This window comes from Parambassis ranga, chromosome 7 (assembly GCF_900634625.1).
Source record: "Parambassis ranga chromosome 7, fParRan2.1, whole genome shotgun sequence".
Lineage (NCBI taxonomy): Eukaryota > Metazoa > Chordata > Actinopteri > Ambassidae > Parambassis > Parambassis ranga.
Genome location: NC_041028.1, coordinates 2,494,316 through 2,507,409, shown reverse-complemented (window position 1 = coordinate 2,507,409; position 13,094 = coordinate 2,494,316). Strand labels below are relative to the sequence as shown.

At 49.5% G+C, this 13,094-nt stretch overlaps 1 protein-coding gene across 1 annotated transcript; it reads left to right on the top strand.

The window, feature by feature from the left end:
* Positions 1-12,663, top strand: LOC114439054 (myosin-7B-like). The gene is made up of 45 exons (XM_028410776.1): positions 1-100; positions 175-278; positions 396-539; positions 619-775; positions 1,574-1,601; positions 1,693-1,786; positions 1,880-1,972; positions 2,049-2,112; positions 2,206-2,304; positions 2,971-3,074; positions 3,149-3,287; positions 3,415-3,533; positions 3,614-3,763; positions 4,031-4,201; positions 4,283-4,462; positions 4,737-4,869; positions 4,939-5,015; positions 5,181-5,268; positions 5,369-5,486; positions 5,573-5,696; positions 5,879-6,015; positions 6,108-6,278; positions 6,354-6,438; positions 6,518-6,760; positions 6,829-7,005; positions 7,091-7,236; positions 7,305-7,395; positions 7,471-7,628; positions 7,706-7,937; positions 8,116-8,242; positions 8,347-8,465; positions 8,543-8,739; positions 8,854-9,037; positions 9,117-9,282; positions 9,368-9,492; positions 9,567-9,682; positions 9,794-9,980; positions 10,127-10,336; positions 10,547-10,672; positions 10,777-10,867; positions 11,188-11,267; positions 11,347-11,451; positions 11,552-11,647; positions 11,734-11,880; positions 11,954-12,663. Exons 1-45 carry the CDS (start codon positions 1-3, stop codon positions 11,963-11,965), a joined length of 5,814 nt encoding a protein of 1,937 aa, XP_028266577.1. The 3' UTR covers positions 11,966-12,663.
* Positions 12,664-13,094: the final 431 nt, after the last annotated feature.

The following is a 13,094-nucleotide window of genomic DNA, read 5'->3' as shown; positions in this document are numbered from 1 at the left end:
ATGTCTCGCTTCCTGGACATGACAGAATTTGGAGAAGCTGCTCACTTCCTCCGTCTCACCAACTTGGAGCAGCTGGCTGCCAAGGCCCAGGCCTTTGACGGTAGGCAACAGCACGTCTGCATGTGTTGGTTTACACTGTATGAGTACTGAGTCTGTGCGATCCCACTCCCCCAGGGACCAAGCGCGTTTGGATGCCAGACGACACCGAGGCGTACATCGAAGTGGAGGTCCGAGAGCTGAATGGAGACAAATCGACCGTGGAGACTAAGGACGGACGGGTTAGTCAGCTAGGCTTCCAGTGACCCACCTCCTTATTTACTTTGAGGAAGCCCTTCATGGCCTCCCTCCTTCAGAGGACAGTGTACTCTGTTTTAACCTGAGCTCTTGTGCTCCAGTTTCTGATTGTAAAAGAAGACGACCTCCAGCTGATGAACCCTCCCAAGTTTGACATGATGGAGGACATGGCCATGTTGACTCATCTAAATGAAGCGTCTGTCCTCTTCAACCTGAGGAGGAGATACAGCATGTGGATGATCTACGTCAGTATCCGCTCTGATGCATCAGTCTTTTTCCTGTCACCTCCCATCATGCACTTCTAACTCTGTGTTTGTGTCTCAGACCTACTCTGGTCTGTTCTGTGTGACGGTCAACCCCTACAAATGGCTGCCGGTCTACTCTCCTGAGGTGATAACAGCCTACAAAGGGAGGCGTCGCACAGACACGCCACCCCACATCTACGCCATCGCTGACAACGCCTACAGCGACCTGCTGCAGAGTAAGTGGCCCTTTAGCCTCTGACACCTGAGCCTGTCACCCAGGTGACCTGCAGCTAGCGACGGCTAACCATGCTATCAGCATTCTGGCAACAGGGTCAGTCCATGTGAAATCATCCAATCATCTATCAATATTATGGACAAATCCAGAGTTTTAGGTCTAAGTGCAAAATACAGCAAAGTTATTTTTGGTCGATCTGCTTTCGGCCAAGTTTAAGCTGTCACTGCACGGCCTCTGCTGCATGTAGGGATCTGGTGTTTGCTGCTTAGGGTTAACTTTTCACATAGAATCAGAAAATGTAATCACATGTCTCCTATCTCGAATAGTTTGGGCACGATAAATGCCTAAAAATGGCTGAAAACCAATAAACACAACTTCCCATCACTGCTGTAAATATGAAAGAGCTGATGTTTGGTACAGTAGTGGTGATATGTCTCTACCAGGAAATACCACCAGTATATGTATATCTGGTAAAGAAAGGCCACAGGAGGTATTTTGTCTTTTACAATTTTTACAAAAATGTCTGACCATGTTGACAGTGATGCAGCTCCTTCATATTTGTACCACATGACCTCACATATCTCAGCATGGTGTGGCGTGAATATGGTTTTGGTGCTAAGCTTAGTTTTTAAGTTATGATTGTCATGATGCTGCAGCACCTGGGTGTGGAGTTTAGTGAAGAACAGCATTTTATATATTGAGGAGTTTCCGTGACAACAGCAGTGTAGCTGAAGACCAGCCCGAACTCATCTGTTCCAAACAGAAGCAGGGTTCTGACCACACATTTATTCCTCCACAGATCGAGAGAACCAGTCAATGCTCATCACGTAAGTCAGAATCCAAACATTTGAACTAAAAACACCACAGAGTTAAACACAGTTTTACATTTTAACCCTTCATTATTCTCATTCCTGTCAGCGGGGAGTCCGGTGCAGGAAAAACGGTCAACACCAAGCGGGTCATCCAGTACTTTGCTATCGTGGCTGCTCTGGGAGAAAATGTGAAAAAAGGAGTGCGTACAGTTCATCTCTCTTTACTTTGATCAGTATCTATGAGACCTCTGTTGGGAGTCTCATCAGCATCCCCCCTCTCTCTGTGTTTCCAGGGGTCATTAGAGGATCAGATCATTGAGGCGAACCCGGCCATGGAGGCTTTTGGGAATGCCAAAACCATCCGCAACGACAACTCCTCTCGCTTTGTGAGTTTAAACTTACAGAGTTTATGCGACAGTAGATCACATGTTTCCTATAAAGAACATGTTGTGTGTCTTTTAGGGAAAGTTCATCAGGATTCACTTTGGGCCAACCGGGAAGCTGGCATCAGCTGACATTGACATCTGTGAGTCCCATTCAGGGTTTCTACTGTTCCTATACTTACTACTGTTCTGGATCGTCACTAAAAATTTTCATATTCATATGTTTATTTCATCAGACCTTCTAGAAAAGTCCAGAGTCGTGTTCCAGCAGCCCGGAGAGAGAAGCTACCACATCTACTACCAGATCATGTCCAATCAAAAACCAGAGCTACCAGGTGACCACACCCTCCGCTATAATCCGTCCAATCACAGGCCACACGTCTGCAAACATTCTGACACCAACACTGGAACAAAGCAGTCAGAAAAAATGTTCTGGGGACGGTCCGGGTCTCAGCAGCACAGTCTGCAAACATTTTAGCAAGCTAGCTTATGTGATGCTAAACATAGCTGCTAGCAAAAAAAAGAAAAACACTGAGTGCTGGCATAACTCAGATGAACATACACTTGCTTTCAGAGATGAGATGAGAGTCTGAACCATCAAAACAAAACCAGACAAGTTCTAACAAACAAAACCATGAAAGAACTTCACAAACATCCAGTCCAACCTGACGGAAAACACAACGCTGTAGGAACCCTGAGAAGCTGGAACCAGAGAATTATAATTTTATGTATGTTTTCATTTCAAAAAATAATGTCAACTGTAACATTATGGAACATTACAATAACATCAACTGGAACACCTAAACGCTGGTCAAACAAGAGAATTTTTTTGATCCTTTTCAAAGTCTCCCATTAAGGAAAGGTCCAAGGATGACAGTTGTCCTTCAACATGATTAGTTTAAATCCTCATTCAACATGCTGAAAACATGGGCCTTTGTTCTAATCTAATTCAGGGTTCATTCTGATCACTGATGAATATGATTGTGTGTTTGTTGTTGCAGACATGCTGCTGGTGACCACCAACCCGTACGACTACCACTTCTGCTCCCAGGGTGTGACCACGGTGGAGGGCATCAACGATGGAGAGGAGCTGAAGATGACAGACGTAAGAATCAAACCCGACATCAGAGACACCTCCCCCTGCTGGGAGTAAGCTGTGACCTGTGTGTTTGTGCGCAGCACGCCATGGACACGCTGGGCTTCACTCCTGAGGAGAAGTACGGCTGCTACAAGATCGTCGGCGCCATCATGCACTTTGGAAACATGAAGTTCAAGAAGAAACAGAGAGAGGAGCAGGCCGAGGCCGACGGCACTGAGAGTACGGCACATTTCAACTTTGGTGTCTGATGCTTAGTGTATAATTTCCGGCATCCCAGGTTTCATGTTGGGCCTGGACAGACACCTGAAATGATGAGGGGTGTGTGTGTGTGTGTGTGTGTGTGCAGGTGTGGATAAGGCAGCTTACCTGATGGGCATAAGCTCTGCTGACCTGCTGAAGGGCCTGCTGAACCCCAGGGTCAAAGTGGGAAACGAGTTCATCGTTAAAGGACAGACTGTAGAACAGGTAATCAATCAATAAATCAATCAGTCAGTCTGCTGTGTGTACCATCTCCCAGTGGAGCTCACAGGTCATCCTCTGTGCAGGTGAACTACGCTGTGGCAGCTCTGGCCAAAGCCACATATGACCGGATGTTTAAGTGGCTGGTGAGTCGCATCAACTTGTCGTTGTACACCGCTCTGCCTCGCCAGTCCTTCATCGGAGTCCTCGACATTGCCGGATTTGAGATCTTTGAGGTAAAGAAAACACACAAGATCATATTAAATGAAACTGCTAGCCCCAGTTCGTTAGCATAATAAATCCTCCCTTCTGTCCTTTAAATGAGCCAGCCTGGCCCCTTCTCTCCCAGTCGTCGTGCTAACCCACAGCTAATCACGTCTACCCAGCTGCTCCATGACACAGGATTACCATTGATCGGCAGTGTACAGAATTAACAGTAGTTAGATGAGCTGATTTCCTGGTTGTAATACAAACATCCTGCTCGCCTCTCTCTCTCTCTGCAGTTTAATAACTTTGAGCAGCTGTGCATCAACTTCACCAACGAGAAGCTGCAGCAGTACTTCAACCACCACATGTTCATCCTGGAGCAGGAGGAGTACAAGACTGAGGGCATCGAGTGGACCTTCATCGACTTCGGCCTGGACCTACAGGCCTGCATAGACCTCATCGAGAAGGTGTGTTTGCATAGGTACAAAAAGGACCCGATGGCACGATGAAAAGGCTGAGTTGTCTGAATAACTGTTGTCTGTGTCCAGCCAATGGGGATTCTGTCCATCATGGAGGAGGAATGTATGTTCCCCAAGGCCACGGACCACAGCTTTAAAACCAAGCTCTACGACAACCATCTGGGGAAGTCTCCCAACTTCCAGCGTCCACGGCCAGACAAGAAGCGCAAATATGAGACGCACTTTGAGCTGTTCCACTATGCTGGAGTGGTGGGTATCAGACTCTGCTCCGTCATCATGTTAGAGTTTGTTGGATGAGACTGTGTCTAACATGATAAGCTCAGCTCACTTCAGTGGGGGGGGTGGGAGTATGAGTAGGGAACCTCTGGATGATACAGAGGCTGCTAACAACCACAACGCAACCTCTGTTCTGGAGGCCATAACAGAAATGACACGAATAGTCACAAAGAGAGCCTTAAAGAGCTTAAAGAGTTAAAACCTAATTGTTTGTTCTTTATAATGAGTTTTGTGCTGGGTGCTGCAGGTACCGTACAACATCACTGGCTGGCTGGACAAGAACAGAGATCCTCTGAATGAGACGGTGGTCACTCTGTTCCAGAAATCCTCCAACAAACTGATGGCTGGACTGTTTGAGAACTACATCAGCTCTGAGATGGGTAACTAAACAAATGAATGGAAGCCCTTAATGAGCTGTGATCATATTTACAGTTATCATGTTGTTCTAGCTGGAGACCCAAAATCTGAAAACAGACAGAGGAAGAGGAAAGCAGCTTCTTTCCAGACAGTCTCTCAGCTGCACAAGGTGAGTTAGACTGGAAGACGCATCCTCCCACACACAAGGACATCCTGCTGCCTCTGTAGTCCCTCGGGAGTCTGCTTATCTTAAAGGCAGGAAACCAACAGGTGACACCATGGATGGTTCACCCACAGGACTTACCCACAGTCACACCTTCTTGTTTGTTTACAGGAAAATCTTAATAAGCTGATGGCGAACCTGCGCAGCACTCAGCCTCACTTTGTCCGCTGCATAATCCCCAACGAGAGCAAGAATCCAGGTACAACCAGGAGGCCAACAGGCCTGTCAAATCATCATCTAAAGTTCACTGGCACAGGTGTTTGTAAGACTGCAGGATCTACTCTTGGTGCTGTCTCCAGGTGTGATGGATCCCTTCTTGGTCCTCCACCAGCTGAGGTGTAACGGGGTCCTCGAGGGCATCAGGATTTGCAGGAAGGGCTTTCCCAACCGTATCCTGTATGCAGAGTTCAAACAGCGGTGAGCACGAGTTCACTTCACCCGGCAGCTTTGTTGTGGCCTTCAGACCCACTGCTGCACTTCACCACATGCTCGTCTCTTTCCAGCTATCGCATCCTGAATCCTTCTGCGATTCCCGAGGACTCGTTTGTGGACAGCAGGAAGGCCGTGGAGAAGCTGCTGGGCTCCCTGGATATCGACCACACACAGTACAAGTTTGGTCACACAAAGGTAGAACAGCTACATTAAAGGTTTTAACCATGAGACGCTTATAGTGACACCTGTGGCTGTTTAGTAAACTGCAGTATCTGGTTGCTCATTTTCACACGAGCATCCTCATGTTAGCATGATTGAATTAACCACCACAATAAAAATACTACATATTGTGTTTTTAAAACTATCCTCCTCCTCAGGTGTTCTTTAAGGCGGGTCTGTTAGGCCAGCTGGAGGACATGAGGGACAGCCGTCTGTCTCAGATCCTCACCATCGTCCAGGCCATGTGCAGAGGAAAGCTGATGAGGATGGAGCGACAAAAGATGATGCTGCAGAGGTTGCTATGACAACCATCAGATAAGTTATGGTCCAGGATAGTTCCGTCAGTCTAAAAAGTGTTGCTGTGGTTTTTACTTCTTCCTCTTCCAGGGATGCTGTGATGGTGATCCAGTTCAATCTGAGAGCCTTCTTCTCGGTGAGGACGTGGCCGTGGATGATGCTGTTTTATAAGCTCCGCCCCCTGCTCAGAAGTGCGCAGGTGGAGAAGGAGCTGGCTGCTCTGAATGAAGATTTCTCCAAATTGAAGCAGGCTTTTGACAAGTCAGTTCATTCATCTGAGAACTGATTAAAGATTAAACAGTTTTTAAAGATTTTTATTTTACCTTGATCTTTTAGGTCCGAGGTGAAGCGGCGGGAAGCAGAGGAGCGGCAGGTGGCTTTAGTCCAGGAGAAAAATGATCTGGCTCTGCAGCTACAAGCTGTAAATAAAAGGAGTGCCACATTTTGTTCTCTGTCTGGCAGCAAATATGAAGAATGTTTTTCCATTTCTGATCATCCAGGAGCAGGACAACCTGACGGATGCAGAGGACCGGTGTAACCAGCTGATCCAGTCTAAAATTGGGATGGAGTCAAAGCTGAAGGAGATGCAGGAGCGCCTGGAGGACGAGGAGGAGGTGACTGTCACGCTGACGTCCAAGAAGCGTCAGCTGGAGGAAGAGGTGGTGTCACTGAAGAGAGACGTGGACGACCTGGAGATGACGCTGGCTAAAGTAGAGAGAGAGAGACACGGGGTGGAGAACAAGGTGTGTTAACCTGTGTGACGCTGCTTCCTTCACACACACACAATAACACACCCCGTCTGTCCGTCCAGGTGAAGAACCTGTCACAGGAGATGTGTGTTCTGGATGAATCCATAGCATCTCTGACCAGAGAAAAGTCCGCCCTGCAGGAAGCTCACCAGCAAGCGCTCAACGACCTCCGGGCACAAGAGGACAAGGTCAACATGTTGGCGAAGGCGAAGGCTCGACTGGAGCAGCAAGTGGACAACGTAAGGAAGCTGCGATCTGACCAAAGATCTGATCTGCTTACGAGACGTCCCAGTGCTGAGAGGGTGTCCTCTCTCCTTCCTGCAGGTGGAGTGCTCCCTGGAGCAGGAGAAGAAGGTGCGACTTGATCTGGAACGAACCAAACGAAAGCTGGAGGGGGATCTGAAGCTGTCCATGGACTCAGTGAGGGACCTGGAGAACCAGAAGGAGGAGCTGGAAGAGAGGCTGAAGAAGTAAGACAAACATCTTTTAACGGTTTGCCTGAAAGATTTGTCCTCACTCTTTCACTGTCTCTCTGCAGAAAAGACTTTGAGTTGGGTCAGTTTCAGTCCAAGATGGAGGATGAGCAGAATCTGGTCGCTCAGCTCCAGAAGAAGATCAAAGAGCTTCAGGTTAGTGCAGAGGCAGAGTCATCATCTTCCTCTTCCTCACTGCTGCTATAGTGTGGGTTGTGATTCCCCCTGCAGACCCGTATCGAGGAGTTGGAGGAGGCGCTGGATGCAGAGCGAGCGTGGCGCTCTAAAGCTGAACGTCAGAGGAACGACATCGCCAGAGAGCTGGAGGACCTGGGCGAGAAGCTGGAGGAGGCGGGAGGTGCCTCAGCAGCCCAGATCGCCCTCAACAGGTTCAGTTAGATCCCACCTGAATGTTAGTGTTAACGATCACAGCAAATAACAACAGACTGCACTTTCTGTTAAACAGGAAGCGGGAGGCCGACTTCCAGAAGATGCGACGGGAGCTGGAGGAGGCGGGGCTTCACCACGAAGCAACAGCTGTAGCTCTGAGGAAGAAGCACGCCGACACGGTGGCAGAGCTCAGCGAGCAGATCGACAATCTGCAGAGGGCCAAACAGAAGCTGGAGAAGGAGAAGGCCGAGTTCAGGCTAGAGGCCGACGACCTGGCTGCAAATGTAGAGCAGCTCTCCAGGGCAAAGGTAAAAACACCCGAGGGGAGGAGTCCTGGTGGTCAGGGGTGGTACTACAGCACAGTTTGTCTGACAAGAATGAGAAGATCTGCAGGCAGTGTGGGAAACACTGATACACAAGGTGTCCTTAAAGTGACTGGTGTGTGTGTGTGTGTGTGTGTGTGTGTGTGTGTGTGTGTGTGTGTAGGCAACTGTGGAGAAGATGTGCAGGGTTTATGAGGACCAGCTGAATGAGAGCAGGAGCAGGGTTGATGAGCTGCAGAGACAGCTGACGGAGGTCTCTGCACAGAAAGCACGATCACTCACTGAGACCGGTACAGACACACACACACACACACACACATATTTATGTGAAGGTAATCTCATCCAAACATGCATGTCTTCTTTGGATGTAATTTCCGTTGTTGCTCTCTTTTAGCTGAGTACAGCCGCCGTCTGGAGGAGCGCGACACTATGATCAGTCAGCTGCAGCGCTCCAAGGCGGGGGTCTGCCAGAACTGGGAGGACCTGAAGAAACAGCTGGAGGAGGAGAGCAAAGTAACCATCACCTCTTAATCTCTGTTTCGCCATCATCTCACCACACAATGCTTCACCCCCTCATGTCTGTGTTTCAGACTCGCGTGGCGCTGGCCCACGCGGTGCAGGCGTCCCGCCATGACTGCAGTCTGCTCAAAGAGCAGCTGGAAGAGGAGCAGGAGGCCAAGGCCGAGCTGCAGAGGGCGCTGTCCAAAGCCAACGGTCAGGTGGTTCAGTGGAGAGCAAAGTATGAGACTGAGGCTGTGCTGAGGATAGAAGAGCTCGAGGAGGCGAAGTAAGAACATCAACATCATCACTGCATGCTGTAGTAGTCAGGTCAAACATTTCTGCTCATACACCAACAACCTTTTCCGAACGTTTTGTCCTGTTTTGTTGTTGTTGTTTGCAGGAAGAAGCTGGTTGTTAAACTGCAGACTGCAGAGGAAGCCGTGGAGGCGTCTCAGGCCAAATGTTCCTCGCTGGATAAAACCAAACAGCGTCTGCAGACAGAGATCGAGGACCTGGTGGTGGAGCTGGAGCGCTCCAACGCTGCCGTCCTGGTTCTGGACAAGAAGCAGCGCAGCTTCGACAAGGTCAGCAGCAGCCGTTACACTCAGCTTAGAATGAGGTGGAGCTCAGAAACATGTGTGTGTGTGTGTGTGTTGGATGCAGCTGCTGAGTGACTGGAAGCTGAAATTTGATGAGTGTCAGACGGAGCTGGAGGCGTCACAGAGAGAGTCGCGCAGTCTGAGCACCGAGCTCTTCAAGCTGAAGAACTCCTACGAGGAGGCGCTGGATCACCTGGAGACGGTCAAACGAGAAAACAAGAACCTGCAGGGTACCGTCATCATCCTCACACTGTCTTCACTCACCTCACACACACAGCAGGGATTAATAACATTTTTGATTGTGTGTGATTCCAGAGGAGATCCTGGACCTGACGGAGCAGATCAGCCATGGAGGGAAGGCCATCCACGAGCTGGAGAGGAGCAAGAAGATCCTCGATGTGGAGAAGAGTGACATCAGAGCTGCTCTAGAGGAAGCAGAGGTAAGAAACCCACCAGCTGCAGATATCAGAGCTGTCCACTGAACTGCTCCACCCACCCCCTCTCCTCCAACCAGGGCTCCCTGGAGCATGAGGAGAGTAAGACACTGAGACTCCAGATGGAGCTGCAGCAGATAAGAAGCGAGATCGAACGCAAGATCGCCGAGAAGGACGAGGAGATCGACAACCTCAGGTACCAATAAACAACTCGTGGATGGGACAGAGGTGGAGACACCAGCCAATCAGAAGCTAAGCTAAGGATTAGCCATAGTGCTGGTGCTGTAATAGTTTTTCTGTCCACCAGGCAGAACCACCAGCGTGCCCTGGAGACCATGCAGGCCAGTTTGGAGGCAGAGGTCCGCAGTCGCAGTGAAGCAGTTCGTCTGAGGAAGAAGATGGAGTCAGATCTGAACGAGATGGAGGTCCAGCTGGGACACGCCAACAGGCAGGCGGCCGAGAGCCAGAGGGTCATCAGACACCTGCAGACACAGGTATGGTCACTGATCAGATCGACACTCTGCTGTGGGGGCGCCATCATGCTGACAGACACCTCAACCGTGTTGTGGTCACATCTGATGGTGCTATCAGGAGTTTGTCTGCCCCCTGCTGGTACAAAGACGTCACTGTCCTGTCACAGGTTAAAGAACACCAGGTGGAGCTGGAGGACAAAGTCCAGCTGGTCAATCAGCTGAAGGAACAGGCGGTCCTGCTGGAGCGGCGCTGTTCGCTGGTGACGGCAGAGGAGGAGGAGCTGCGCGGGATCCTGGAACAGACCGACCGCGCACGCAAGATGGCCGAACACGAGCTGGTGGAGGTGGCGGAGAGAGTGAACCTGCTCACCACGCAGGTACTAACACAGTTTATTGATCACTGAATCACTGCATCGACAAATCCTCAGACTGATTGATCAGGTACAGTGACTTGTTTGACTGATCAATGGACTGCTGATATCGATGGACTGCTCAGTGACTTATTGGCTCATTAATCAACCTGCAGATTACTGGAATGATTGATTTCAGATTAGGCGGTTGATTGATTGCTTGACTGAATGTTTCAGAACACGGGTCTGGTGAGCCAGAAGAGGAAGATGGAGGCGGATCTGTCTCTGCTGACAGGCGAGGTGGACGAGGTGCTGCAGGAGAGCCGCAGCGCTGAGGAGAAAGCCAAGAAGGCCATCACTGATGTCAGTGACCTCCGACCTCTGACCACACCTCAACCAACAACATATCTGCAGTCTGACATGGTGTGTGTGTGTGTGTGTGTGTGTGTGTGTGTGTGTGTGTGCAGGCAGCTCTGATGGCGGAGGAGCTGAAGAAGGAGCAGGACTGCAGCAGTATGTTGGAGAGAATGAAGAAGAACATGGAGGGCACAGTGAAAGGTATGAAGGTCGCATGATGATTGACAGCAGACTAATGATCAATACCTTTTAATGGAAACCAATCAGAACCAATTCAGGGCTTACTGTATTGATTCATGATTACTTTCTGATCTGTCAATTACATAGACATGTTGATTTCCAAAAGTAATTACCTACATTGATATAGACCTTTATTTATGGAGTGAAAGTCATTGATCACATATGATCATTAACATGCTGACTACACAAATATTTTGTCTCATCTTATCCTTCATGGTGTGGTTATCGGACATGTTGGCTGGTTGAACTCAGAGTTACCTGTTTGTTGTTGTTTGTGTCAGAGCTGCAGGTCAAACTGGACGAGACGGAGCAGATGGCTCTGAAAGGAGGAAAGAAACAGCTTCATAAACTGGAGACACGAGTGAGTGAGGAGGAAACATGCTGAGTAAAAACACAACGTGGCGTCAGGCTTCAGTGTGTGTGTGTGTGTGTGTGTGCAGGTGAGGGAGCTGCAGACGGAGCTGATGGTGGAGCAGAGGAGGAGCGAGGAGTATCAGAAAGGAGTCCGACGCTACGAGCGGAGAGTCAAAGAGCTGACGTACCAGGTCTGACCCCGCTGGTTCTGTCTGCACGTGCTGCACATGCTCTGCTAGTTCTGTGTGTTTCATCTGCTGTGTGTGTCTGTGTGTGTGTGTGTGCGTGCAGTCAGAGGAGGACAGGAAGACTCTGCTGAGGATGCAGGAGCTGATCGATAAGCTGCAGACTAAAGTGAAGAGCTACAAGAGACAGGCTGAGAGCGCCGTGAGTCCTCACTGCAGTTATTACTCCTACTGTCATTAGAACTCATCAGACTGACTCTCTGTGCTGTTCCTCTCTTCGTCCACCAGGAGGACCAGGTGGGCTGCACCACCGTGCGTTTCCGGAAACTCCAGCACGAGCTGGACGACGCCGAGGAGAGAGCCGACATCGCCGAGACGACCGTCAACAAGCTGCGGATTCGAACCCGCGAGCAGAGCAGCAAGGTGGCGGTGGTGGTGAGTGGCGCCCTGACAGTCTGTGTCTCTGCTGTGTGTACCAGTGTGTGACGAGCCGTTTGTGCCCCTGCAGATCGCCGAGTGAAGCCCCGCCTCCTCACACACACACACACCCTCAGTGTGTTTCAGGTGTGTGTGTGTGTGGCTGCTGTGTGTTTTTGTGTGTAACGTCCAGCAGGATGATCTGAATCTGCAGCAGGGTCCCACAGCACTGGCGGTTACCATGACGACCTGCAACAACTCACTGATGCTTTGTCTGACTCCTCCTCCTTCCTGGACACACACCATTTAAAGGCTGCCGTTCTTCAGCTGGTTTGACTGGTTTTCACATGTATTTGTTAGTTTAGAGTTTTTCACATGTAGAGCGTGATGGCACACGTGGCGGTCTGTACCGCCCGCCTCAGTCTGTCCACCTCTATGATGTAACGTGTGTTAGTAATCTGACTCCATTACCACAGCAAATCCCAGCTCTAACATGTAACAGTAGATTATTAAAGTCACACACCTGGTTGTCTGGCAGAGCGATGCTGGAGCAGGTGAACTGTTCTCATCTCTTCACACTCATCATCTGGATCCTCTGTTGAAGAGAATTCAAAAAGATTCATTTACATACGTGATAAAACACAGAGTCTCTGCTGGATGTGAAGGCAGCAGCGCTGACATCAGGTCATCGGGTCATCGGGCCTCCGGCGCCTACACTCAGACGAGATCAGGTGTCTGTCTTCAGACTGAATGTTTGAGTAGAAGGATGATGTGACGACTTCACTGTATCTTAGAATGTTGTTCAGGGTGTCAATAAATAAAGACCTGCTGGTGTTTGAGTCACTGCTAGATGACTTGTTTTTAACACACACATGCACACACACACACAGATGTATTCACTGTGGTCATCAGGAAACTCTTCCAGCAGAGGTGTACAGGAAACAGAGCCCGACACGTTCACTGTGAAAAGAAAATGGCGGGCCCAACTTCCGGGTTAGGAGACGCCAATAGTTCCAAACAAGGGATGGAACGCCGTTTATCATAATGCTTTGTAAAGGACAGTCGTAAAGAGTTGATGATATAACCGCATGATACTTGTTTTTTTACGATTATACCGTCTACCTTTAGACGCCGCCTCTCTCGATGGCTCTGACTTCCGGTCACGGTTGGACCCTATTGGTCTGACCGCCTGTCACTCTCTTCCTGCTCTGCGCGCATCAGAGGAGTATGTG

Bases quoted from the DNA above. Each gene is read 5' to 3' on its own strand.
- LOC114439054 (XM_028410776.1), top strand. From the start codon at position 1: ATGTCTCGCTTCCTGGACATGACAGAATTTGGAGAAGCTGCTCACTTC. The intron at 2,305-2,970 runs GTGACCACACCC...TTGTTGTTGCAG, and splicing joins TCAAAAACCAGAGCTACCAG to ACATGCTGCTGGTGACCACC. The intron at 5,016-5,180 runs GTGAGTTAGACT...GTTTGTTTACAG, and splicing joins CAGTCTCTCAGCTGCACAAG to GAAAATCTTAATAAGCTGAT.